General features: G+C 55.0%; 2 protein-coding genes across 7 annotated transcripts; one reads left to right on the top strand and one right to left on the bottom strand.

Moving 5' to 3' along the window:
- On the top strand, positions 1 to 11,537 carry SLC30A2 (solute carrier family 30 member 2). Its single transcript, XM_003934827.4, has 8 exons — positions 1 to 1,025; positions 1,659 to 1,879; positions 2,430 to 2,576; positions 3,619 to 3,772; positions 4,474 to 4,630; positions 5,362 to 5,467; positions 8,051 to 8,185; positions 9,012 to 11,537. The coding sequence occupies exons 1-8, from the start codon at positions 976 to 978 to the stop codon at positions 9,155 to 9,157; spliced, it is 1,116 nt and encodes a 371-aa protein (XP_003934876.1). The 5' UTR covers positions 1 to 975; the 3' UTR covers positions 9,158 to 11,537.
- Positions 11,538 to 11,857: 320 nt separating this feature from the next.
- On the bottom strand, positions 11,858 to 26,691 carry EXTL1 (exostosin like glycosyltransferase 1). Of its 6 annotated transcripts, none has more exons than XM_010345406.3 (11): positions 25,020 to 26,691; positions 18,880 to 18,997; positions 18,469 to 18,576; positions 17,592 to 17,711; positions 16,929 to 17,061; positions 16,648 to 16,754; positions 15,768 to 15,857; positions 14,942 to 15,028; positions 14,404 to 14,564; positions 13,267 to 13,435; positions 11,858 to 13,117 (listed from the first exon to the last, which is right to left on the bottom strand). In XM_010345406.3, the coding sequence occupies exons 1-11, from the start codon at positions 25,793 to 25,795 to the stop codon at positions 12,935 to 12,937; spliced, it is 2,052 nt and encodes a 683-aa protein (XP_010343708.2). In that variant the 5' UTR covers positions 25,796 to 26,691; the 3' UTR covers positions 11,858 to 12,934. The 6 variants fall into 6 exon arrangements, with proteins under 6 accessions (XP_010343708.2, XP_003934878.2, XP_074236409.1 ...); XM_003934829.4 differs by having other exon boundaries at positions 18,880 to 18,973; XM_074380308.1 differs by lacking the exon at positions 15,768 to 15,857.
- Between the last annotated feature and the right edge of the window lie 458 nt (positions 26,692 to 27,149).

Below are 27,149 nucleotides of genomic sequence, written 5' to 3'. Positions count from 1 at the left end.
GGCACCTTCTGCCTGCATTTCCCAGGCTTGCTGGTTGGCCGCTGGGGGGAGGGGAGAAGGGGTGGCAGCCGTGGCGGTAGTTGGCTCTGCCTCGACGGTGACTGCTGTTGACACTGTTCTCTGTGCGGATGGAGATAAAGCCGGTTACTCCAGATTCTAATCAGAGCGAACAGGAGAGGAGCTGGCGCTGCTTCAGTGGCGAGGATGGGTGATCAGTTCCAGCCGGTGGTAGGAAGAGACACTGGCCCCAGCCTGAGGGCGGCACAGCCCACCCCAGGACCCTCCTAGCAGGAGGGCAGAAACACAAGCCAACCTCGGTAGTCTCCGGCGTGAGAGGGGAACATGATCAAGCCCAGAGCAGCCGCCGGTCGGAGGGGGCAGACGTGGCCCCGGTAGCCTCTGGAGACCCTCTTCCGAGGCAAGGGGCCACAGTCCTGCCATTGGGACCACTAAAGAGGATTTCTACAAACCAAGGTCGAGAACCTTTTGGTGGGGACGCGGCCCACCCCGCGCGGGGGAGGGAGCGCAGCCATCACCCCCAGTCCTCACTCAGCAACACCTGGCGCCGCGCCGGGCGAAGGCTGGCAGGCGTCTCCCGATCCGCAGGTGGGCTCCGCGTGCCCCAAGGCGCAGGCATGGGTGCGCGGGGCCACAGCCCGGCGCCCTTTGCAGCCGGCCACCCCTCCCCTTCCCCGGGGGCTTTTGCACACGACGCGCCCGGGCTGCTTCACACGGGGTGGCGAGGCCCGGATAAAGTCGGCGGCCGCGGGGCTCAGCGGCGGACCTGAGACGTGGGGGCAATAGGCGCGCGGAGCCAGAGCCGGAGCAGCAGCCGCAACGGCAGCCGGGGGACCGCAGGGGCCGGGTCGGAGTAAGCGCAGCTCGCGGGTGAGCGCCACCCGGAGTCCCGCGCCCAACTTCCAGGGCGCACTCGGCGGGCGGCTGCGGCGCTGCCGGGACCCGGCGCGGGGCAGCATGGAGGCCACGGAGAAGCAGCACCTGTTGGACGCCAGGCCCGCAGTCCGGTACGACGAGAGCTTGGGGACAGGCGGGAATTTGGGCGGCAGCCGACGCACCTCCGCGCTTGCCATCCTAGCAGTGGTTCGTTTTGGCGGCAGCTTGAGCTGGGGCCACGCAGGAAGGGTGGGGTGAGGTGAGGGCTGTGGCCCAAGGTCCCCTGGGGCCCAGCACAGATCCTGCCCCCTGCCCCCGGGGCCCGGGGGGCGGGTGAGTGGCGGTGCCCCTGCCTGGAATCCCGCCCCGCCCAGCACTTTGCCCCAGGCAGTCCCGCCCCTGAGAGGCCCTGTGTCCCAAGTGTGCTGGAGCGGGGCCTGCTCTTCTCCCAGAGCCTGCGCTCTGTTCCTTCCCCGTGCTCCACTGGACGGCACGACCCTTGGCCGGTTCCCAGGGTCTTCGCCTCCTCTGGCCTCTGAAGGAATTGAGGAGAGAACACCCCGGGACCAGGACCCCAAGACTCCCATTCCTTTAGCATCCCCGTCTGAACACAGGCTTCTCACCTCTGGTCACTCCTCAGGGATTGTCGCGTCCTTAGCTATTTTTCCCAGGGGACACAGGCCTCACAGAGAAATGGGACCAGAGTCCGCCCTCCTTGCTCCATCTCAGAGCTGAGCATGCCCCCTCTCTTCCTTTCTGGCCAGGACATACACGGGATCTCTGTGGCAGGACGGGGCTGGCTGGATCCCTCTGCCCCGACCTGGTCTGGACTTGCAGGCCATTGAGCTGGCTGTAGAGAACAATCATTACTGCCATGCTCAGAAGGGTCTTAGCAGTGACTGTGACCCCAAGAAGGGGCAGGCCCGGCGCCAGCTCTATGTAGCCTCTGCCATCTGCCTGGTGTTCATGATTGGAGAAGTCATAGGTAAGACTTTTGGGCTAACTAAATGAAGTAGGCGCATGGATAGGCTGGATATTCCCAGCAATACTGACACTAATAGCCCCGCTTATTGAACACTCGCCATGCTAAGCCTTTGTATACACATTATCTGATGCAGGGCTAACAACAACCTGTGTTATTACATGGGTGATGCTATTTTCTTATTTTACAGACCATGAAACCAAGGCGTGTTCAGTTAAGTAACTTGCAAAGATCATGCACAGCTAGTAGCTAAGGGAAGTCCTGAACTCCTAGAAGGAAAGAGCATTTACTGAGGACCTACTCTGCTTTCCAGTCCCTATGTGAACTTGATGTGCACATCCACCCTCTATGATGTTGGTGGCCCATTTCACATTTCACAGAGAGTGGAAGTTGAGGCTCGGAGAGAGTAGGTTGCTTGCTCACGGTTGTACAGCTCATGGGTGGAGAGATCTTGAACTCAGCGTGACTTTTTCCAGAGCCTGTGGTCTCCCTGCTGCACACACAGTCTGGGGAGCTGATAAGGACCCTCCACCCTCTGGCCCTGCCCCTGCAGGTGGGTACCTGGCACACAGCTTGGCTGTCATGACTGACGCAGCGCACCTGCTCACTGACTTTGCCAGCATGCTCATCAGCCTCTTCTCCCTCTGGATGTCCTCCCGGCCAGCCACCAAGACCATGAACTTTGGCTGGCAGAGAGCTGGTGAGGATTTCGGTTTGGCTGGAGATGGGGTTGAGAGAGAGGGTGAGTTAGAACAGGGGTTCTTAGGTAGCTATAATGGGTGGATCCGCCATTCCTTCCCCAAGTGAGGCCAGGAGGGTAATCTGGATGGGGGATGGGGGAAGAGGGTATCAACCATGGCCTCTGTCCTCTGGGAAATCCCAGTCTTATGGGGAGCCCTGGTTTCAGTCATCCAAGAGCTCTCAGTCTGCAGGAAGCAAAGTCCTAAGAAGTGCAGTAGTGGGACGGGCACAGTGGCTCACACCTGTAATTCCAGCACTTTGGGAGGCCAAGATGGTCAGATCACAAGGTCAAGAGATCGAGACCATCCTGGCCAACATGGTGAAACCCCATCTCTACTAAAAATACAAAAATTAACTGTGCGTAGTAGCACACGCCTGTAGTCTCAGCTACTCAGGAGGCTGACAAAGGAAAATCGCTTGAACCCAGGAGGCGGAGGTTGCAGTGAGCCACTGCACTCCAGCCTGGGCCACAGAACGAGCCTCCATCTCAAAAAAAAAAAAAGAAGTGCAGTAGCCAAGCTTCAAGAACAAATGACAATGGCATTAACACTGCACATAAATCTGTGGATCAGCTCTAGGGGGAGGGGAAGGCCGGCAAAGCCTGCTGGAAGGTACAGGTTTTAACCTCTCTTCTGTTCCCTTGCGGCTGCATCGTCATCTTCCTCTTTGTGGGAGATGGCCCAGCCTCTCTTACCCAGAAGCCTCAGTTTACTAGCTGGACAAAAGGCATATATTTTAATAAGCCAGCTTCTTTACATGTACAATAAAAAAGGTGGACCCAGATGGTGACTTATTAGTTCCTTCTAGCTCTGACATTCCCAAATATATGAGTGGTGGGGTAAGGAGCAGCCATGCCAGCCATACCTTCAGCAGAGCCCAGTGGGACCCAGGCCTTGACTTTGTGTGGGGGGTGGGGGGGGGAGGATCCTGAAGGAAGAGGGAAACCTCCTTAGCCACAAGGCCCATGCCGAGGTGGGTACTGGGGTTGGGTTCTTCCCCAGAGATCCTGGGAGCCCTGCTCTCTGTGCTGTCCATCTGGGTGGTGACCGGGGTACTGGTGTACCTGGCTGTGGAGCGGCTGATCTCTGGGAACTATGAGATTAACGGGGGGACCATGCTGATCACGTCGGGCTGCGCTGTGGCTGTGAACATCATGTGAGTGGGGCCCCGGTTCCCCTCCTCCTCCCACCTCTCACACCCATACCTGTGTCTGCTTTGTGGAAGGAGACCGTACCACTTTCCAGCATAGGGCACAGGGACAGAGCTTCCCTAACGGTCTGAGCTCTGGCACCTGGAACACCTGGGTCCTATCTTAGGCCTAGGCCAAGAACACTGGGAGCTGTAAATCTGAATCCAAATCAACCCTACCCGCTCCCTGATACATATCAGGGACTAACCTGGGTGGCTTCATACCCGAAGTGGGGCGGGAAGAGGCTAGTTGTTGCAGAAGTGCATGGCCCTAGGGGCAGAACCCAAGTCTGAAATTGGTCTCAGTTAGAGACAATGGTGTACCGAGCATGGGTGTCTCTTTCGGGCTCTTTATCTCCTTTGCTCAGAGCCTCAGTTTCCCCATCTGTGGCATGATGGAGTGAACTTACAGTGACCTCTGTAATGCTCTCCTGCTCTGAGATTTGGCACTGTGGCATTGTTGTGCCCAGACTCAGCTTGGCCTTGGAGCTGAGCCCTATTTCCCGTAGCTCTCTGAACCAAGGCCACGTGGGTTAGACTTCTCACATGGCCAGAGAGACCACAGGGTATGGGGGCTTGAGACTTTTGCCCTACAAGTTGGCTAGCCCTAATAGGTGACCTCCATCTGCGACCTTAGCGAGCCCTTGGCTTTGTCTCCACTTCCATAGAATGGGGTTGACCCTTCATCAGTCTGGCCACGGGCACAGCCACAACACCAGCCAGCAGCAAGAGAATCCCAGCGTCCGAGCTGCCTTCATCCATGTGATCGGGGACTTTCTGCAGAGCATGGGAGTCCTAGTAGCAGCTTATATTTTGTACTTCAAGGTCAGAGCTGGGGACACAGGGTGGTGGGTTTGGCAGAGGAGTGCAGACCATCTGGGTATCCTCTCTGCAGGGGCCCCTTTTCAGATTCTAGGTCCCTCCCAGTTCTGAGGAAAAGGGTGAGGAAAGGAAAGGAACATTTATCCGATACCTACCAAGTGTTGGCACTTCTGATCCTCACAACAACCTGAAGAGTAGGTGGTAGTGTTTTCTGTAGCTCAGAAAGGTGCACTGACTTGCACAGTGCCACACAGCTGGTAAGGCGTAGAACCAAATTCAAACCCATGACTGTACGTTGTCAAACCCTGGGCAGTGCCCATCACATAGAGGCAAGGAGCTATAGTGGAAAGAGCCAAGCACTGGCATTGCTCTGAAGCTTGGCTCTCCTCCTTGCTAGCTGTGTGATCTTGGGTGAGTTCCTTGCCCTACTGAAGCCTCATTTCTCCATCTGTCAAATGGGGATGGATGGCGGTTCAGATGGTGTCTAAGATTCCTTTTTGCTCTGTCCATGTCTCAGCTCCTTGAGAAGGAGGGGTGGGAAGGGACTGCCTCATTCTGAACTGTGGTCTGTCCTTTCTGCTCTTACAGATGTGAAATAAAGAGTCGAAAACTGGGAGGCAGGGCTGAAGCGAAGCTCATGCCCACCCACCAGAGAGAGCTCCTCTCCCCAACAGTGCTGGGTGGGAGGGGAGAAGGGAAGCAGAGGTGTTAGATGCCTCCCTTTCTTCCTGCAGCCAGAATACAAGTATGTAGACCCCATCTGCACCTTCCTCTTCTCCATCCTGGTCCTGGGGACAACCTTGACCATCCTGAGAGATGTGATCGTGGTGTTGATGGAAGGTAACCTGGGCTTTGCAGCTCCCTTTTTGCTCTTGGCTGTCAAGCTCTAATCAGCTCAAATGGGGTATGTGTGTGTCAGGGGCATCCCAGCACATGGGTGGGGAGCCATGATCTGGAGCCCCCACATAGGCCGGACAGCCTCTTGGGGCCCAGGGCTGATCTTGACATAAAGCCTGGGCTTTTAGGTGTGGCAGTTCCTGGAACCATCCCCAGCCTTCCATTCCCCCTAGCCCAAGGGTGCCTCCTCCTCTGCCTTGTCAGGTGGCTTCTGGGGTGACATCTGTAGTGTCTGGAGCTCTCCAGCCCTCCCCTATACACTTCCTGAGTCTCTGGCTGCCTTCTCTCAGGAAGACAGAGAGGGTGAGGATTATGCATCCCATTATACAGAGGGGCAGACTGAGGCTCAGAAAAGGACAGTCAGTCTTGGACAAAGCTACTGAATCCACTGCAGTACAGGTGTTTCCTACATCTCATGGGCCAAACAATGCCATACCCTTGGAGGACATGGCTGTACTTTGTGAGGTTGGAGAACTGTCAGTGGTGGAGAATGATCTCGTCTGCCCTGAATTACCTTTTATTATTTATTTTTTTTGAGATGGAGTTTCATTCTTCTTGTCCAGGCTGGAGTGCAATGGTGCAATCTTGGCTCACTGCAACCTCTGCCTCCCAAGTTCAAGCGATTCTCCTGCCTCAGCCTCCCGAGTAGCTGGGATTACAGGCACCTGCCACCATACGCAGCTAATGTTTGTATATTTCAGTAGAGATCGGGTTTCTCAAAACCAGACTCGTCTCGAACTCCTGACCTCAGATGATCCACCTGCCTCAGCCTCCCAAAGTTCTGGGATTCCAGGCATGAACAACCGTGCCCAGCCTTTCTTTTCTTTTCTTTTCTTTTTTTTTTTTTTTTTTTTTTTTTTTTGAAACAGGGTCTTGCTCTGTCATCCAAGCCAGAGTGCATTGTCACCACAGCTCACTGCAGCTTTGACCTCCCAGGCTCAAGTAATCCTCCTTCCTCAGCCTCCCAAGAAGTTGGGACCACAGGTGCATGCCACCATGTCTGGCTAACTTTTAAATTTTTTGTAGAGATAGCGGGGTCTCACCATGTTGCCCTGGCTGGTCTTGAACTTTTTGGCTCAAGCAATTGTCTCACTTCAGACTCCCAAAGTGCTGGATTACAGATGTGAGGCACCACACCTGGTCCTGCACCTTGGTTTTCTTATGCTCCAGGCCTGGGGTCTTGGGCCAGGGTCTTAGGCCTCTGTGTGGTCAGGGTCAGTCTGAAATTGAATAGGATGCTGGCCTGGGCTTAGCAGGATTATCTGGCTACAGGTCAGAGCTTTTTCTCCAAGAATATGACGGATTCAGAAAAAAGCAATAATGAAGATGATGATTGTGTCCTGGATGGGTCTAAGGATTCTCAGGATCTGTTCTTTCCTTCTTTCCATTAAAAAATATATTTATTGGGCCGGGCGCGGTGGCTCAAGCCTGTAATCCCAGCACTTTGGGAGGCCAAGGCGGGTGGATCACGAGGTCAAGAGATCGAGACCATCCTGGTCAACAAGGTGAAACCCCATCTCTACTAAAAATACAAAAAATTAGCTGGGCATGGTGGCGTGTGCCTGTAATCCCAGCTACTCAGGAGGCTGGGACAGGAGAATTGCCTGAACCCAGGAGGCGGAGTTTGCGGTGAGCTGAGATCGCGCCATTGTACTCCAGCCTGGGTAACAAGAGCGAAACTCCGTCTCAAAAAAAAAAAAAATATATATATATATATATATATATATATGTGTGTGTATATATATATATATATGTGTGTGTGTATATATATATGTGTGTGTATATATATATGTGTGTGTATATATATATATATGTGTGTATATATATATATATATATATATATATATGTATATATTGGATGGGCGCAGTGGCTCACATCTGTAATCCCAGCACTTTGGGAGGCTGAGGCAGGCAGATCACCTGAGGTCAGGAGTTTGAGACAAGCCTGGCTAACACAGTGAAACCCTATCTCTACTAAAAATACAAAAATTAGCCAGGCATGTCAGCACACACCTATAGTCCCAGCTGCTCAGGAGGCTGAGGCAGGAGAATTGCTTGAACCTGGGATGGGAAGGTTGCAGTGAGTCGAGATCATGCCATTGCACTTCAGCCTGGGCGACAGAGCAAGACTCCATCTCAATATCTATCTATCTATCTATCTATCTATCTATCTATCTATCTATCTATATTTGTTTATTGAGCACCTACTATGGAGTAGGCACTGTTCTAGGCACCAAGGATACTGTGGCAAAAAGGAGACAGATCTGCCCTCATGGAGTGTCCATTTTTAGAGGGGGAGACTAACAATAAGTAAATTCACAAATAATTTCAGACAGTGTTAAGGGTGGAGAGGAAATGCAACAGACTGATAGGGTGGAGAGCGTGGGAGGTGAAGGCAGCCTCAGACCTGCTGACCAAGGAGATCGTCTTTGAGGGGATGACACTTGAGGAGCAGGAGCCAGCCCTGCACCAGTGGGGGAGCATGGGAGGGCAGTTTCCTTTAGCCCCTGTCCTTGCCGTCCTCAGGGACCCCCAAGGGCGTGGACTTCACAGCTGTGCGTGATCTGCTGCTGTCGGTGGAGGGGGTGGAAGCCCTGCACAGCCTGCATATCTGGGCCCTGACCGTGGCCCAGCCTGTTCTGTCTGTCCACATCGCCATTGGTGAGTGCTTGGGACACTCGGGGTGGGGTGGGAGACAGGCAGCCAAAGGTGTGGTGCCATCCCCAGCGGGTCCAGGTGACCCCAGATGCTCACAGTGTCCATGCATCAGGCCCAGCCTCATGCTGAGTACTTGATACGCATCATCCCATCTGATCATCACAATCTCATTTACCCATGAAGAAACTGAGGCTGGGGTTGGGTGGTAGAGTACTTGCCCAGGCCCCCTACCCTTTTGTTTTTTTGAGATGGAGTTTCGCTCTTGCTGCCCAGGCTAGAGTGCAGTAGTGAGATGTTGGCTCACTGTAACCTCCACCTCCTGGGTTCAAGTGATTCTCCTGGCTCAGCCTCCTGAGTAGCTGGGCTTACAGGTGTACGCCACCACCATCCCCACCCCCAACTGCCTCCGCCCCCCACTAATTTTTTTTGCATTTTTAGTAGAGACAGGGTTTCTCCATGTTGGTCAGGCTGGTCTCGAACTCCCAACCTCGGGTGATCCTCCCACCTCAGCCTCCCAAATTGCTGGGATTACATGTAGGCATGAGCCACCACACCCGGCCCCAGGCTTTTACAGCTAGTATATGGCAGTAGGTGGCAGATGCCTGGCCCTAAGACCAATGTTTTACCAGCTCGTTCAGGCATGAGCCAGGTCTGGGCTGGGAGGGTACCCGGCAGAGGAGTGGCATCTGGGAGTTTCTCCATGTTCATCGTCTCCCATCCTGTTCTGCTGAGAATGGGGTATGAGACTCGGGCTCCTGATGGTTCCAAAGGGCCAGGAGTAGTAAACAGCTTTCTGGTACTTCCCTCGCTGTGTCTTCTTGACCCCCAGCTCAGAATACAGATGCCCAGGCCGTGCTGAAAACAGCCAGCAGCCGCCTCCAGGGGAAGTTCCACTTCCACACCGTGACCATCCAGATCGAGGACTACTCGGAGGACATGAAGGACTGTCAGGCATGCCAGGGCCCCTCGGACTGACTGCCTGGCCAGCTGCCAACTGGGGCCTGGACAGGACCTGCAGGTGGCTGGACTGTGTCCCCCAGGCCCAGCCAGGACTTTGCCTACCCCAGCTGTGGTATAAACCGGGCCCCCCTCCTGGCCTCTGCTTCATGTTCAGTGCAGAGCCTTGCCCCACTTCAGGAATGGAGCTCTTCCCTGCCTCCCCCACCTGACTACAGCCAGCGCCAGGGTGGAGAGTCAGCAGGTACGCAGCTAGTGTGACCCTGCCCCTCCAGCCCCTGGGCTAGGTCTGGAAAGGCTGTGTTTGGGCCTAATCCTCAGCAGATGTCGCCCTACCACTCGCAGGGACAAAGGCAGTGAGCCACGGGACATCCAAGGGGAGGCTGGCCCCAGTGCACCCCTACGGCCTGCCTTGTGCCCCATTTCAGCCTGGCTGGCCTTTGCCTTTATGACTCTGAGCCCTTTCCTCTGCCTTTAGCAATAGGGTTTAAGGAGGTCACCGAGGTAAGGACCCCAAACTCTCATTCCAGCCCCCTGAGGCAGGGAGCCGGGAGGCATCTGAGGCTTGTCTGTGCCTTAGTCACCTCAGCTATGAGCCAAATGTCCCCTTTCCTGGAGAGGAGAGGCTTCTTCCTAGGTAAGGGACTGGTTTCCTCTTTCCTTATTCCCTCAGCTGTGCCAATACAAAAAAGAGCCTTGGCACAGATGGTGGGGGGAGCGTACAGAGATTTCTTGGGTTCTGCATTAACAGCCTGTAAGCCCTCTGGCACTTCTGTGGCCCTGAGAGTGTCCCCAGGGATTCCAAGCCTCCAGAAAGATACAGCTGGGCCAGCTCTGCTGTCTACCTGGCCTGACCCAGTCGGAGCCGGGGTGTGGAGGAGGGAGACGGAGCGAAGTGGGGCTACCCTCGGCCCAGAGGCCAGCTAGGAGGGAGACCACGGCTTCCTGGGGCTCGTGTGTGAAGATTCCCAACAGGGGTGGCTTGTGTTTACAAGACGCAAGCGGGAGACCTGTCCCCAACTCATCAAGACAACTTACTCAGTTATCAGGGAGTCCTGTGTCACAGGGTCTGTCTCTGCCACTGTAAGCAAGTGCCCTGGGCAAGTTGGCCTCGCCCCATCATCTCAGTGAATGCCTCCCTCACAGGGTTGAGAACAAAAGCCCGGTGGCCAAGGACCTGTGGTTGTTGTGCGGTTACTTTCATCACCCTGGAGGCAGGGAACTCTGTGGCCTGAGGCTGCCTTACTGAGGAGCCATGTGGGCTTCCCAGCTTCCCCAGCGGCAGCGAGATTGTCTTGACTCTGTTTTGGCCCAAGGTGGGAGGAGGTGGGTTTGGTCACTTGCCTCCCACTTGAAATCTCTTGTCTTTCCGTCTGTGAAACGACCTCTTTGTGCCTTCCCAGCATTGTCATCCTGGTCGCCTGTGTTCTAGGTCAGTGGGTCCTTCAGCCCCTCCAGGTCTGTGTGGAGAGGGGTGGGGGTTGCCGGCGGCCGCTCCATTCCACCACAGTCTCAAGGGACTCAACCCTCTGACCGTCCCCCGCCCTGCCCAAGTCATGGCAGACCCCCAGGAACTTGATCCTGAGCTTTGTTCTGTGCCAAGTCCTTACATCCCTCTCAAGAGACAGTCATTGGCTGGGCGTGGTGGCTCACGCCTGTAATCCCAGCACTTTGGGAGGCTGAGGTAGGCAGATGACTTGAGGCCAGGAGTTCAAGACCAGCCTGGCCAACATGGTGAAACCTCATTTGTACTAAAAACACAAAAATTAGCCAAGCGTGGTGGCATGTGCCTGTAATCCCAGCTACTCGGGAGGCAGAGGCAGGAGAATCACTTGAACCCAGGAGGTGAAGGTTGTAGTAAGCCAAGATAGCACCACTGCACTCCAGCCCCAGTGACAGAGCGAGACTGCATCTCAAAAAAAAAAAAAAAAAAAAAAAGAGAGAGAGACCATCATTGCTATCCCACATTCTTATAGATGAAAAAACTGAGGCTCAGAGGTTGATCCGTTTTCCTGAAGTACTCAGCCAGTGTGGGCAGGTGTGGGATTTCTGCTTTATTCCCCTAGACCTTTACAGCAGGGGCCGGGGGCCTGGTCTGGGCTGCATGTTGATACAATACGAACCCTTGGGTCCAGCAGTGCCTGATCCACTGGCAAGGCCATGCCAAGGCAGTTCAGTGTCCTGGGTGTCACAGCTGTGATTGGAAAGGTGCCTCTTTTCCCTGCCTGGACCCGGCAGCCAGTGCCCTCCCCACCCTGGGAAGGCTGCCTGGGCCGCAGCTGTATGCTTTCTCACCCACCCTGAGTTCTTGACTCCGGCCTAGACTGCCTCTCCCCCACCGCTTTCATTTCCAGTCCTCCCTGTAGCTCAAGCATCTCACAGCACCACGCCTCCCAAGGGTGACCCACTCTACCACTCAGCTGTGATTGGCTCCAGGGAGGATCTGAGTCATCCAGGGGCCCTATGTCCAGCTGGGGGGTGGGGGTGGAAGGCCTTGGAGAGGCCTAAGGGGACAGCATGTTCCTGCCGGTGAGCCAGTCACGGGAGTTTCCAGAGCTTCGAGGCCATCAAAGCAGGAAAACACCTGACACCCTGGACCTGGGCTGGACCTGCCACCCTCACCCTCTGGAGTCAACCCTGCTCCCAGGCAAGCCCTGAGCCCTGAGCCCCTCCCTCCAGCAGCTGCTGTAAGGGTATTTATAGCCTGGAGCATGAGGGGGCAAGGACATGCGCTTTATTTCGGAAGTGATAATTCCAGTTCCAGGTGGGTGAACCTGGGAGGACCTAGTGTCCCTGCCCCCATTCCATCCTCAACTGTAGTCCCTGCTCGGGGCAGTCCCCACTCGCGCTCAGCCCACCCAGAAACAGTCCCTTCTTACTGAGTTCCAAGTGTTCAGGCCAAAGAGATGGGACTGTTCTTCAGATTCCTCTCCCCAGATTTCAGACCCCCAGCTGCCCACAGCGCTCACCCTCCACGTCCCCGGCAGCCCTCTGCCCTGCAGGTGTGGAGTGCGGCGCGGCGCTGACCTCTAGTGGTCGGCGTTGGTAGTGCAGGGCAGACGACCCAGGTTGAGCCGCGGGCGCGCGCCGGACGGGGGACGGCCACTTGTTCCCATCCCGCTTTCCTCACCCCACTCCTCGTTTACCCGCACCCTTCTGCTCCTTGGCCGAGGCTCAAGGATTGAGCCTGGCAATGCAGTCGTCTTTGGGTAGCTGCCTTCCCGGGACTAGAAACCCTGGATGGGGAGAATTCTGTCTCTCCGCTCACACTGTCCCGCCGCCACCCGCATCGGAGCAGGCACGCAGTTAATGTCTGCCATCCATCCATTCGTCAAATATTTGCGGCACACCTGCCAGAACAGAGAGAAAAGGACACGACACGACCCGCTCCCCCGAGCCCGCAAGCCAGTCCTGGGACCTGACCGGGCGGGACCGCGGCAAACACTGGGTTGTGACAGTGCCAAGGAGACCCAACCCATCGGGGTCGGGGAGCAGGGCGAGGCAAGTCCCTGGAGGAGGCGATGCTCTGAAAGACAAGCAGAAGTCAGCTGGGCGAAGAAGCAGAGCCGCGCTCCAGGCACGGTGCTCGGCCTCAGTAGAGGCTCCGCCTCCGAGGGCTGGCGGGAGAAGGTAAGGCCACACCCCCTGCTGTAATTGGCCAACCGGGGCCCGACGTGTAGGCCCTCCGGCTGCCATGATTGGTTTTCCGGTGTCCCTGGGCGGAGCCCGCAGATAGGTGCCGCGCCCTCTGGGAGCAGGGCTGGGACCTCCGCTGGGGTCTCTGCGAGTCGCCCCCTAGGGCTTCTCCAGACTGCGGTACTTCTTGCGCTGCACGGACACCGGGTCCTTGAAGAGCACCGGGTCCAGACGCAGACGAGAGGACCGCAAGGGCATGTGGCCGAACGCTGCCGCTATCTGGTTGATGCAGTTGGGGTCTGGGGCCTGCAGCTTTGGCCTGGTCTCCGGGCCCCCAGGCACCTAACAGGGACAGAAGCAATGCGTTAATGGCCTTCTCTGCCTTTCCAAACTCCCACGCCCGTGCAGCAAGAGAGACTAGAATTAGACAAGTGAGAGGGAATCCTCCCCGCCATCCCCGCCAGTTCCAACCAGTCCCCCTCAGCCCTCACCAGTGAAGCAGCCTCCTGGCGCTGCTTGGCATAAGGAACCTTGATAGGGGGCAGCTTGGTGACTGCCGCTACTAGGAAATTCATCAGGACGTCCACACAGGTGGGTGCCTCATCTGCCAGGGTCCTCAGAGCCTTGGGCAGGGAGTGGGTAAAGAGAGTGTGGTAATACCTGGACAAGGGGAAAGGACAGGGAGAGACTGCAGAAAAATTCATCCCCATGCCCCATTCTCCTCCCCTCTGACTTCACCTCTCCCTTCCATCCCCAAGCCTCTGAGCCCTGGCTGCCTCCGAGAGTTCCCATCCCTGGCATAAACAGCTCTCCACTGTGCTGTGCCCAGGGCTCATCTGCAGCCAGTGGTGTGTTCCCTGCCCTCTCCCCCACAGCTCCTTGGGGCCCCCATCCTTGGGCTCTGAGTTCTGAACTCAGAGCCAGAATTAGGTGGGCTGGGATCAGCTGGTTTCAAAGCTATCAAACATGGCAGCCCAAAGACAAGTTGTGGATGAACCAGGCTGATGCTGCTCTGGGTGAGCCTCACTTCACACGGCCCTCAGACAGGCCAACCTCACCTTGCAGACATTCGATTATTCTTCACTCTACTGAGAATTCCCTGAAGAACTCCTGGGTACTCTACAAGAGGCTCCAGGTTATGCATATTTGATTTAAACATGTTTAAGGAACCTCTCTAAAGAGGTCCTGCAGAATTCAGTCCCTACCCCAAGACTGAGCACTTCAGGCAGCTTCTGGAAGGTCTGGGATGGTCCCCAACCCATCACATCCACATTTATAAGGCATCGGGACTATTCTCTTGTCACCCCACCACCAGAAAACCCACACACTGCCCTTGTTCACTCCATGGCTTTACTTAAAATAACCATTGTTACCATTTGTGGAACCTCTGTGTGCCAGGGACTTCATTTAATGATCACAGCAGCCCTGAGGGGTGAGTCCATCCCATTTTACAGATGAGGAAACAAACTAAAGAAGTGAGGAGATTTTCCCAGGATCCCACAACTAGGAAGTGGCAGATCTGGGCCTTGAGCCTGGATCCCTGGGGTTCAGCCTGAGCCACCTGCTCCTGGTTCGGGGTAGGGGGGGTCTCTGATCCTCTGATCCCTTTGCAGGGTGAGGGTCTGTACCTATGGTAGAAGGCAGCCATGGTGAGGACCATGGAAAATTCATTTGTCCTCTCAGCAGTGTAGCCCCAGCCACCGTGGGCCTCGTCCCAGAAATGGCTCGATGTCAGGAAGCCCACCATCCGCTCCGGGAAGCTCTGCCACACCACAAAGGCAAAGTCCACCTGGAGAGGGACTCAAGTAAGCTGTGAGGAAGGACCTCCTAAATACCTAGGACATCCAGAGAAATGGAGGCAGGGCCAGCCTGGCTGAGGGCCAGGACGGGACTCAGGGGAGAGGAGACGGGAGCCATGGCTTGGAATTGGCTGGCAGTGTGGCATGAAAGCTTCCAGGGGGCCCAGAAACAATGTTCTCAAACGAGTTCATGGAAAGCCTCAAGACTCCTAAAGAGAGGGCTGCCTGGCTTGCTGGGGTGGCTTCAAATTCAAGAGGCTGGACCTCAGGACCTGGGGTCTCCCCAACTCTGGGAACTTGAGGGACTGCCAGGGCCCTCTGGCTCTGTGTCTACCCACACTGGGCTTCTCTGGGGCCCAGCCCTCACCTCACTTGTGGAAAGACTGCTGCGGGCATCAAGGCTGAGGATGGCATCAGTTCTGATGGTGCTGTACGGGAAGAAGCGATCACTAACCTGCAGGAGGAGAAGGGAGGTGAACTCAGCCATTGGAACCTCCCTCCACCCCCATCCAATAAGTAGAAGCCCTTCAGGCACAGTGTAGACACTTGGGCCGTGAATAAGGCAAGCCTGTGTAGAGCTTGCAGTGTAGACAGCTGGGCCGCGAATGCAGCAAGCCTGTACAGAGCTCATTCTGGGACCTGGGTAACTCATATGGCCTCTTGGATTTCAGTTTTCCCTTTGGTAAAATGGGGCAGTTCGTCTCTAGGGACCCTTCCAGTTTTGACATCTTGGGAATCCTCCATTGTCATGTTGTCATATCAACTGTAGGAATTGTCAAACCTCTCTCATTTGAAAGAAACAGATCTAGGGAGACGAAGGGACTTGCCCACAACCATGCGGCAGGCATGGTTCCAACCAACCACGCTTCCCAGAAGCCACCCCTTCCTGGCCCAATGTGCTGCCCTTTGTCCATGTTTTCCCAAGATCCTGGGTTTCTCCTTCGTTTCTCATCTGAGATATCAACACACTCGTCTGTCTTCCCCCATCACATAAGCCCCAATGCTTTGGAAGCACAATTCAGGGACCAGGGAGGGAACAGAATCATTACTATTAGCCCTGTGGCTGAAATCTACTGTGCCATTCTTCAGGCCCAACTGCAGCTCAGGCCCAGGTATTCATAAGACACCCCATAAGTGCCCTCCCCAGCTCCCAGTGTGGGCCCGCCCTGTTCATGCCTCTCCTCATCCCTCACCTTCCTGCGCCCATCAATGACTGTCAGGGGCACTGCTGTTTCCGTCCACCTGGATGGGAGTGGCCTCTCATTGCTCCAGAGAACCAAGATCTAGAGGACAGGAGGTTGTTCCTGAAGTCCGGGATCTGGGGCAGAAGGTGGGTTGCAGGGGATAGGGGGGCAGGAGTGATCTTTCTCAAGGTGGAAGAAGTTTGAGAAGTCAGCTTTATAAAGTGCACATGGGAGAAGAGCTTAGTTGGCTCGAAGGTCCTTTTACTGCTGCCCTGTCCTTGCCTCTGGGCTTGTAGGAGGCAGGAATTCTGGTGACCTGTGACTTTAGAATTCAAGATGCTCCATCCCCATCTTTTCTCTAAGGTTTCAGTCTCTTCCTCAGCCTCTTTTAGCACTCCCAGCCCAGCTCAAATGGCCTGTTTGGAGCCCTTCTGTGTGCACCATGGCTGAGCTAACTGCTTCACTTCCTCTGCAAGGACTCTAGTGAGTCTATCTGGCTTCTCTAGAAGTAAGATTTGACAGTCCGTGTGCCAGAAAATGCTAACTCAGTCTGAATCTGTGGGCAGAATGCTTCCCTGCTTTTTCTCTGCTCAGCATTGAGCCCAGGGCCCAGTGCTCAGAAAATGACTGCTGAGTAAAGCAATGAATGTTTCCTTCTCCAGCCTCCCAAAGAGACACCTGCTTTTCATGTGGCTTCATCAATTTCCACGGGGAAAAGGCAACAGAATCTTGGGACATACAGAAGAAGGCAGCAAGAACACTCAGAAATCTTTCCCATGCCTCCCTGCAAAATGAGTGGTCATCCTTGGGGTCTAGAAGTCATCAGGGCCTTGCCCTGTCCCTTGCCCCCACCCTGGATCCCGGGACTCCAGCTGGGACGGAAGCAGACCTGGGCACAGTGCTGAGAGCCTGCCACCGCCTGGATGAGCTTCAGGGGGGGCTGGCCAGAGGCCCCCACCCAGATCAGGGCGCTGAATCTGCCCTCAGGGCGGGAGCCTGGGGGAATGAGACACAGGCTATTAGGGTGGGAGAGAACAGAACCCCATGAAGAATGACCTGAGTAGGGAGTCCCAGGGGCCAAGGAGGTCTTGGTGGGGCTCTCTGGATGAGGCTGGGGCAGCCCTGGGTAGAGCTGAGGGGACTTCAGGTTGTGCCATCCCCAGGGCATACCCTGTTGCAGGTGGTAGAAGGGGAAGTCCTGGGGGCTCGTGGAAAAAGTAGACAGGGCCATGAGTGCCCCTGGGGGGCTGTTCCACAGCAGGGAGGGGTGAGCTGATGTTCCAAAGATCCGGTCCTGAATAACCTGAATGAGAGAGGAGCCGAGCAGAGCGAGGGATCTGTGTGACCATGGCCACACCTCCCCTTCCAGGCTCTGGGGAAGGTGGCAGCTGCATCGCCAGACCCCTGGGGTCAGAAGCTGAAGTCTAGCATAGAGCACACTCCATGATGTTGCTCCAGAGGTGGCAGATGGTGGCAGGGTCACTGCTTCCCCTTCCTTCCTCACCCGTGACAGATGTCACTAATGGGTCATGACATTCTTTTGGGACTCAGAATCTCTCCCAACATAGCACCCCAGGCAGTCATCAGCAGTCAAGTGGCATTGGCGCATGCTTTGAAATCTATTGGCCACAGCCATCTTCTCTACAGATGGGGAAACTGAGGCCAAGACTGGAGGAGAAACTTGCCCCAGATCTCACAGCCAAGTCTCAGATTCATCCCAGGACCATCTTCAAGATGGGGCGATCCCTAAACACTGGGACAAAGGAGTATGGAGAGGTGACAGGGATGAAGCAGGAGTCAAGGGCCAGGACCCCCATCGGGTGACCCCCTCACCTCCAAAGTGGTATGGATGACCTTCTCCACAGAGGAGAAGTAGGCATCCCACAGAAACTGGGTCTGCTGACGAAGGGCGAGGACCTGTGCAGGGGACATCTCCTGGAGGGCAGCCAGGACCTGAGGCAGAGAGAGAGAAAAGTGGCAGGTAATAGAGCAATTTTGAGCCCAGGAGGTTGAGGCTGCAGTGAGCCATATTCGTGCCACTGCACTCCAGCCTGGGCAACAGAGCAAGACCCTATCTCAAAAAAAAAAAAAGATTGTTCAGGGGTCACACAGAGTTGGATTTGAATGACAATTGGTAACCATGTGACTGTGGTGAAGCTATTTAACCTCTCCCAGTGTTTGCTCATTAATTGTTTAGCACATTGTAGAGGCTCAGTAAATAAATGGTAGCTACTACTAACCACCTCTACCATTCTCAGGGGATTCAAGGCAGGTCATCCATATATTTTTCAGAGCTGGACAAAACTAGTTTCGTCAGATGGAAAGTTGCCGTGCGTTTTGCTTTCCCAGCCCAGACCCTATGGAGGCGCTCTGAGTTTGAATTTTTTGTTGCCTTCCCCTAAATTGATATTTAAGCAGTCACAGGCCATTGGAGCTGGGCCCATGGGATTGACTGGTCTAATTCATCCTATTGTAGACATGGGAAAACTGAGGCTAGAAGATCAGAACTTGCTCTCAGAACCCTTAGGAATCTCTAGCTCCATCAGATCCTATGGGAGCCCGAGTAGGGAGAATCGGTGCTAGGAGAAATTCATCAGCATCCATAGAAGGAGGATAGGAACGAGGACTGAGGCCAGACTAGATCCAGGGTTCTGGGTCCCTCCCCTTTCCCGGGTCAAGTTCCCGCCCTGTGGGCAGGGCTCTGAGTTACCTGAAGCAGGAGCCTCTCATCAGCTACGATGGCCGCCTTGGTCCAGTCAATGACCTCGGAGAAGGGCAGCTCCCAGCGAGGGCTGAGAAGCACTGGGATGCAGCCGGCCTAGGGTGTGGGGGGGTCACAGGGAGCCCAGCCCCACCCTGCACATACTCGCCCCACGCCCCCAGTTCCCAGTTGCCCTTAGGGGCAAGTGGCAAAGAGGTTAGGAAAATGGGGTTTTTCCGAGAGGGGAGGTTACGGCTGTTCTGCAGAGGATGCAGTGAATGGGGACACAGGCACAACAGAGGCCAGGAGTAAAGGAGCAGGCAGCTCACTGCCCCTTCTCATTGGCCTGGACCCAAAGGACCTGCCGGCTCATGAGTGCCGAGGGACAGAGGACTGGTGACTCTCAAACTGCAGTTGTACCTGCAAGGCTTGGAGGAAGCGCGAGGCAGCCTGGGGATGGTGGCCAGAGATGAGGCAGAAGGTGGCATTGGGCAGCATCTCCCAGCGCTGGGTCCTAAAGAGGCATACAGGGAGGTCCCTGCACATGTGAGCCTGAACAGTGCCCTTCGCCCCACCAGGCTCCCTCAGTGGGAGCACCCCAACCCCAGGACCCCACACTCACACTCCCAAATACGCAAACCCACTTACGCATATGCACAGCTGCACACTGACACACTAACGCAAACACAAGCCTCACACCGGCCGTGCATCTGCAGTTAGACTAGGAGTCAGGAGCCCTGTGTTCCAGCTCTGCCTCTGCCCTCAGCGGTCTCAGTTAGACGCTCCCTTGCCTTCTCCAGCCTCAATTTCCTCATCGGTAAAATGGGAGGAAGCAGGCCCTGATGTTTCCAAGGCCCTGCCTGACTTAGACAGGCAGGTCTGCCCTCCCCGACTCTGACACACGTAGACTCTCCGCACCGCTCACATTTGCGGCCTCCGAGTCCAGCCCTCCCCCCGACACTGAGAGCCAGGCCTATGAAAGGCTCCTCTGTCCTGAGGTGGGCTGGGCCCCCAGCCTGGAACCACACAGGAAGCTGCTGCCCAGAGGCTCCTGGCCTAGAGGACAGGCCACCTCTGTTCCTCCCACTCCGCCCCCAGCCCTGTCCCAGGGCCACACTCGGGTTGTGTGTGCCTAGTGGGGAGGGCAGGAGTCCCAGCCTCCTCAGAGCCACCCCCAGGGGAACCATCACCTGTGAAACCAGCTGGGGGAGGGATAAAGGGAGAGACCAGGACACGGCTGCTCAGTGTGGAACTCATGAGTAGGGCCCAGAGGGTCCTAGGACCCTCCTTAGTTACAGCCTGTTTGGCTCTGAGCCTGAACCTCCAAGAGGCAGACCTGGGATACTCAGGCAGCCTCAGGCCCATGGCCCACTGAACGGATGGGAAAAGTGAGGCCCAGAGAGACACAAGGACTGGCTCAGGCTCACAGATAGGGTTGGGGTGGACCTGGGACTAGAACAGAGATGTGCCAGCTCCTGACCCCGAGTTATCTGAACCACCCCAGAGCTGCCGCTTAGTAGTCTCCCGGGGACCCCAGCCTTCTTACTCCTCCCGCCATGCTTAAGTGTCCACCAGGCCCTCCCTGGAAGAAGCCACAAGTTAGCATCAGGACACCCTTCACCTCATTAAAAGCCACAGCAGAGGCCAACCAGATACAGCCTCCTTCACCCCAAGTCAACCGCTAAGGAACTGAAAACCTCTAGGTTAAGGCTGAATAAACTGCACCACGGAGCCTTAACCTCCCTGGATCCTCTGTGCCTTTAAGATCCCTTCTCCCTCACATTGGAGGGCCCCTCCCTGCCTTGTCAGCCCGAGGAAGTCCTCCTACTCATTTTCTTCTCTGAGCCAAGCTCTTGCCCTGTCACCCAGGCTGGAGTGCAGTGGTGTCGTCACAGCTCACTGCAGCCTCGACCTCCCGGGATCAAACTATTCTCCTGCCTCAGCCTCTGGAGTAGCTGGGACGACAGGCTGTGCTACCACTGTCTGGCTATTATTACTATTATTATTATTACTATAGCTCTGTTGCCCAGGCTGTCTGAAACTCCTGGCCTCAAGTGATCCTCCTGTCTCAGTCTTCCAAAGTATTGGGATCACAGACATGAGCCACTGAACCTGGCTTTCTCCTATGCTGTCTTAATGTCTAAGCTGAAACATCACCTCCTCTAGGAACCCCTCCTTAATCTCTCCAGAGATGGCTGTCTCTGCTCCCACCTCCCAGTGGACTGCAGTGGTAATGATCAAGCTAACCTATATTGAGTATGTACTTTGCTTCAGACACAGTTCTAAGTGCTTTATATGTATTAGTTCAGTTCATTCTCACAGCACCTCTATGAGATGGGGGTATGCACTGTTATTATCTCCTTTTACAGATGAGACAACTGAGGCCCAAAGAGGTCACACAGCTCTTAAGTAGAGGAGCCAGGCAGGCAGCCTGAGCAGCCACTCTTTGCTTAACAGTGTGTGTCGAACAGTTGACTTGCCTGTCTCTCCTACAAGTCTGAGCTCCTTGAGGATGGGGCTGTACCTCTCCCATCTCAGTATCCCCAGGGCCTAGCAGGGTGCCTGATGGAGAATGGACACTCAGTGGGAGCTGCCTGAATGCTCAGTGTGACACTAGGAAATACATCTGGGACCAAGAGGCCAGGTATCTGGGAGGTCAATTGCAGCAGAAATTCTAGTGATGGAGCAGGCTGAGAGTGCAGCCAGTGGGTAGTCTTTGGAGGTGGTGAGTTCCCCATCAGTAAAGGCAAACAAGTGGAGGCTGCATGAGCACCTGTGGCGGGGAACGGGGAGTGTGTTACAGAGGGAGTTTGTGTATCTGTATGGTGACCACTGATGAAGTCTTAGGATTCTGTGGCCACGTAAAGTATGCCATAGACTCAGGGCCTCAGTGCCCAAGGGTGGTCAGTGTGGCTGTACCCATGCCTCAGCGTGCTACTGGGGCCTGGCCAGAGGCAGGGCCACGTTATGACTTCCATGTGGCCTAGGCACTAGGGCCTTCACAGTCCCTCCTGCCATAAAAAAAGAACATAGTTCATAACTGTGTTGGTATAAAAACAAACAGTATTATATATTAAAACATTTTCTGCCAGGTGTGGTGGCTCACGCCTGTAATCTCAGCACTTTGGGAGGCTGAGGCAGACAGATCATTTGAGGTCAGGAGTTCGAGACCAGCCTGACCAACATGGTGAAACCCTGTCTTTACAAAAATTAGCTAGGTGTGGTGGTGGGCACCCATAATCTCAGCTACTTGGGAGGCTGAGGCAAGAGAATTGCTTGAACCCAGGAGGTAGAGGTTGCAGTGAGCCAAGATTGTACTACTCAAGTCCAGCCTAGGCGACAAGAGCAAGACTTTGTCTTAAAAAAAAATTTTTTTTTTTCTTCTACCTGAAAGTTTATTTTTAATTCGGCCTTTTTTTTTTTTTTTTTTTTTTTTTTTTTTTTTTTAAATTTTTTGAGACAGGGTCTCATTCTGCTGCCCAGGCTGGAGTGAAGCAGCGTGATCTCAGCTCACTGCAGCCTTGACCCCCTGGGCTCAAGCAATCCTCCCACCGCAGCCTCCCAAGTAGCTGGGACTACAGGCATGTACCACCACACTCAGCTAATGCTTGTAATTTTTGTAGAGACAGGGTCTCGTCATGTTGCTAAGATCAAGCAATTCACCCGCCTCAGCCTCCCAAAGTTCTGGGAACACACGTGTGAGCCACTGGACCCAGCCCTGATTTTCAAAAAATGAAAATATTTTCACGGGCCTGTAAAAGTATCATGGGCCCTAGGTACTGACTGCACCCCTTGTTCCCAATGGATACAGGCTGGGGGACTTTAAAACATGCATCAAATTTATGTTAAAATATGGGGGAGAATATATATATTGCTTGTACAGACTCAGAGTTTCTCAGAAAAGACACTGGAAGCTGTGTTTGGCTCCAGGCAGAAAAACTGGGTGGCCGGGGAGAGGGGTAGAAGGGAGGCTTTTCACTCTATGCCCCTTTGTGCCTTTGGAATTTTATAACATGTGAATGAATTACCTATTCATAAAAATGAATAAATAACAATTTGAATGGGTGGAGATTTATTCCATAGCAACAAGAGACTGTTCAACCAAGGTGGAAAAACATGGGCTTTGGAGCCAAAAGTATAGGGTTGAATCCCAATTCCACTGCTTCCAAGCGCGTGATTAGAAAAGTGAAGGGGCCCTTGGAGAATGGGGGACCTTGTCACCCTGGGCTACTCCACCTCTCTGAGCCTCAGTTTTCTGTTCCCTGACATGGAGATGATAACACCTCCCTTGAAGGGGGCATGAGAGGATCAGCACTGACTTAGGTAAAGTGCCTGGCACAGTACCTGGCCCAAGGCAGGCACTCCTCAGATGTAGCCTCCTCCCCTCCCAACTCTGACCCGGCTGAGGGAATGTGGGGCAGTGGCAGGGACTGTGAATGGCCTCTTTCTCTGGCCAGCACTTGCTTATTCAGGCTATCTCTCTCACTCTGTCCCTGTACTGTCTGGCCCAGGCAGCTGCCTACACCTTGGAGAAACTGAGGCTCAAGCTACTCAAGAGATGACAAGTCCCGTCACCTGCAGGGAGGCCGAGGACAAAGACAAAACTCCTTAAGGGTCAGAGGACAAGCCTACCCAGCTTTGTCCCTGGGAAATAAAACTTATCAAAAATGCTAAGGCCGGGCGCGGTGGCTCACGCCTGTAATCCCAGCACTCTGGGAGGCCGAGGCGGGTGGATCACGAGGTCGAGAGATCGAGACCATCCTGGTCAACATGGTGAAACCCCGTCTCTACCAAAAATACAAAAAAAATTAGCTGGGCGTGGTGGCGCGTGCCTGTAATCCCAGCTACTCAGGAGGCTGAGGCAGGAGAATTGCCTGAACCCAGGAGGCGGAGGTTGTGGTGAGCCGAGATCACACCATTGCACTCCAGCCTGGGTAACAAGAGCGAAACTCCGTCTCAAAAAAAAAAAAAAAAAAAATGCTACTCAGAGGGTCACCCACACTAATTAGAAGACCATAGCCAGCTCTTGTCAATTTAAGATCCATTAGTAAACATTTAATGAGCACCTACCTGCTGTGTGCAGCTCCCTAACTTTGAGTTTCTCAAAGAAGTTCAGACTGAAATTGCTTTCAGGTTCACCAATAATGAACCGTGCTTAACCGTAACTAAAGTCAGCCAAAAGAAGAACTTCCTTTAAGAATACCTGGGTGCCTCAACAGAAAAGTGAGGCACAAGAGCATTGTCACCCAAAGCGAGCTTCTGCCTGAGCTCGAGCTGCAAGGGCTTGGGCGAAATCCCTGACTTTTCAGGCTTCCTCCTTGGAGACCACTAAGGATGGGTCCTGACAGAAGGACCCTGGTGCTGACTGGGACAAATCCTTTTCTACTCCTGATTGTGAGGGCTCCCTGGAGGCCTCCTTCTACCTTCAGAAAGTGGAAAGATCCCATTCCCACAAGAGCCTTTTGACTGAGAGACATCCCCAAGCAGAGGCAAGAATCCCTGGGAGGGAGCGGAGCTCAGAATAATTGATGTTGTTTGAGCAGAGAACAGGGAGAGAGACCTGTGGGAGGATACCAGAGTGACAGTTCCTGACTCAGGTCTGTCCCTGGATGGGGTGGATACAGAGGGAACCCTCTGCCACCGGGGCCCTGGGCAACCCCAGAAGGACTTCCATTCTTGCCTGCCCAGCCAGTCTTTGGAGACTGCTGTCCTGCTGGGGACACAGAGGGGTTCGAGTGCTTAGAGGACAATCTTTATCACCTGAGGCGCATCACCCCAACTAGCCCAGGTGGAAAAGAGTTTACGCACAAGCTCACGAGCTCCCGCAGGCCTCCAGCCCTGTATATATATCAAGGCCCTCTCACTGGCAGAAAGTTCTTCCTTAGATCTGACCTACGTCATATTTGCTATAACCAAAGGCTGTTTCCTTGAGAGGTTAATCCCCAAAATTAGAAACAGAAGCAGCTTCCACCTGTGACTGTGAGGCCCCTCTGAGGCATTTGATGAGAGATCATAAACATTTGCTTAAAACTCAGAATTCTCATACTGAAGACTTTGGAGACATGCAATTCTGGATCAAAAGACTGGCTCCTTCCGGCTGGGTGGTCTCAGAAAAATTACTTAACCTGTCTGAGCTTTAGTGTCTGGTACACAAACATTTAAATGCTAACAAATAGTATCTTTTATTATAATAATGATTTATATAAGTGCTTAGCACAGAGTAACCACTATACATATGTATGTGGGAAAAAAAATATTAGGGTAGGAGGTTTAGAATAAGGGAGAGAAAGTAAATAGGAGTGAGTTGCGTTTTATGTTTTTTAAAGATTCCCCAGGGCAGAACTCCAAAACCTACCTTAGCTACCCCTTTGCAAAAAGTCCCCATCTTAATGGAAGTTCTGTCTGCCATCTAACCTGGCTCCCTCCTGCTGCAGCTGAGGCCGAAGTCTGCCAGGACTACCTGGTTCTCCCATCTCAGTCCTACCTTCTACCCTCACCTCTGGGTTTGTGTCTATCCCAGCCCCCTCCCATGCAGCCCCCAAGGCGAAAGGTTCACTTACTGCCCAGGTCCAGGGTCTTGCTCACAGCGCCCATCCCAGGGGCAGGCAGAGGAGTTGGTGCCTGCTGTGCGCCACCCACCCCTCTCCTCTTCCAGGGCTAGCAGGGCTACCCCAGGCTGGGGGCTGTGTTGCCGCAGCTGGCCAGGAGCCCCACCTCGCAACGGGTGGGCTTCAGGGAGAAAAGGGAGGGCCACATCGAAGCCGGCGCGGAAGGAGTCCACTGTGGGGCTGGCCTCGGCCACCATAGCCTGTCCCAGCTGGAAGGTCCTGGGGCAGGGGGCTGGGTGGAGACGAAGGACCAGATGGTTCCTGCCCCTGTTCCATTGCAGAGGCATTGAGCTGCACTCTCCAGTCTGGGCATCCAGGCTGAGGAGGAGGAGGAGGCAGGCCCCAGCAGGGCTGAGTGTATGGAAGCGAGAGCCCTCAATGGAAGCCAGGATCTTGCGATGGGTCTCAGAGATCGGTCCAGCTGCTGGGTACACGAATACCTTGAGGCCATCTCCCCTGCACTTCGAGGTGTCAAAGCAGGATCCCCAGTTGCAGCTGCCACCATGAGGGGCTCGAGGAGGCTGAGCGGCATCTTCTGGGAGCTCTCCAGACTGGGAGAAGCTCTGCAGGAGGTCTGCATCCAGCCAGCGAGGCCAGCCTTGGGGAGCCCGGGGCCGAGGTCTGGGAGGCAATGCCAGGCGGAGAAGGGAGAAGCCTCCCAGCAGGACGAGCAGGAGCCAGGAGGCTGACAGTGCCAGCCAGAGGGACTTTCTTCTCCACGACTGCATGTGGCCACCCACAGCCAGGGCTGGGGAAGCTGGGAGGCCTCTGCCAGCAAGCAAGCAGGAAGAGCAGGGCCTGTCGGGGGAGACAGGAACTGGGACCAGCCTGCTAGTGCTGCGCTTTCATTGTACAGATGAGAAGACTGAGGCCCATGGAGACCAGGCCACCTGTGTAAGGTCAGACTGTGAGTCACAGGCCAGGCAGGAGGAGGCCAGGTAGGACCCAGCTTGCTGGCCTGGCCCCTCTGCTCTCAGAACTCTGCCTCCTCGGCCTTGGACAACCAAGCCACCCTTTGCCCTCCCAGTAGGGACCACTGCCCCTGCGCACTGCTGTGGCTGACGCAACCCCTGTCCAGAATGCAGGGCCGTGTCCCTCTGCCCTCCTGGCTGCACCCCTTGACCTTACCCTCAACTGAGAGGAAGGCTGTCTGCCAGGCCATGGGGACCAGTCAGGGCTCCCACAGGGGGCGGCTTGGCCACGGACAGGCTGGAGGGAGCAGGGCTGGTCTTCCCACTCCTCCCCTCGCCTGAGTAGCCCTGGCTGCCCCTGTGCCCGCTGGCAGACACTCCTGGGCTGTGGGCATGTGGCTGGAGCTAAAATTAGACCCTGCGTCCCATGTGGATCATCGGAGTCAGCTGAGGTCACAGCCTGGGTGCAGCTGGTGGCCCCGCTTTGGAGGGCCAGGTGGGCGCGGGGTCCTGGTCCTCATCCACTCTGCCGCTGCCCCAGCTCAGGAAGTGTAGCCCGTCTTCCCCGCAGCCCAGCAGCTGCCCTGCACTGTCTGGCTTGGAGCTATCACAGTGCAGAGGCCAGGGCCGCTGTGCCAAGCCCCCCAAACCCTGCGGTATCTCTTCCCGTCCCTCTCCAGTCGGCATCTGGCCGGTCTAGACCTCTTTCCTTAGGAGCAGCCTGGCTCCTCCCCTACCAGCCCTGATTCGCTCCTGGCTGGGAGGCAGGGACTCCATTTAACCCCTTCCAAACCAGCTTCCTCAACTGCTAATCCAACCAGCCAAGTACCGCAACTCACAGCTGGCCATGCGCTGTCACAGCCTCTGTCTCAGTCCTCTAGCCACCCTCCAAGGCAGAGGTTTACCTGTCATTTTTTACAGATGAGAAAAGCTCAGAGAGGGGATGGACTCTTCCTAAGGTGACCCAGCTAAGAAGTGGCAGGGTGGGATTTGACCCCTGAGCTTCTGATCGTTGGTCACCCCAGCCATGGACCCTGTGGCTGGAGCAAAAGCTAGACCCTGCACCAGCTGTGGGCTATCAGAGTCAGTGGAGGTCAGAGCCTAAGTATGGGAACTCTACGATCAGCAGATGAAAAGGTCAGCGGATGAGACGAGTGAGGAGTTAAGGGGT

The sequence above is a fragment of the Saimiri boliviensis genome, chromosome 11 (genome assembly GCF_048565385.1).
Source record: "Saimiri boliviensis isolate mSaiBol1 chromosome 11, mSaiBol1.pri, whole genome shotgun sequence".
Taxonomy (NCBI): Eukaryota; Metazoa; Chordata; class Mammalia; order Primates; family Cebidae; genus Saimiri; species Saimiri boliviensis.
The sequence above is the reverse complement of the archived record's forward strand: the minus strand, read 5'-3'. Positions and strand labels throughout refer to the sequence as shown.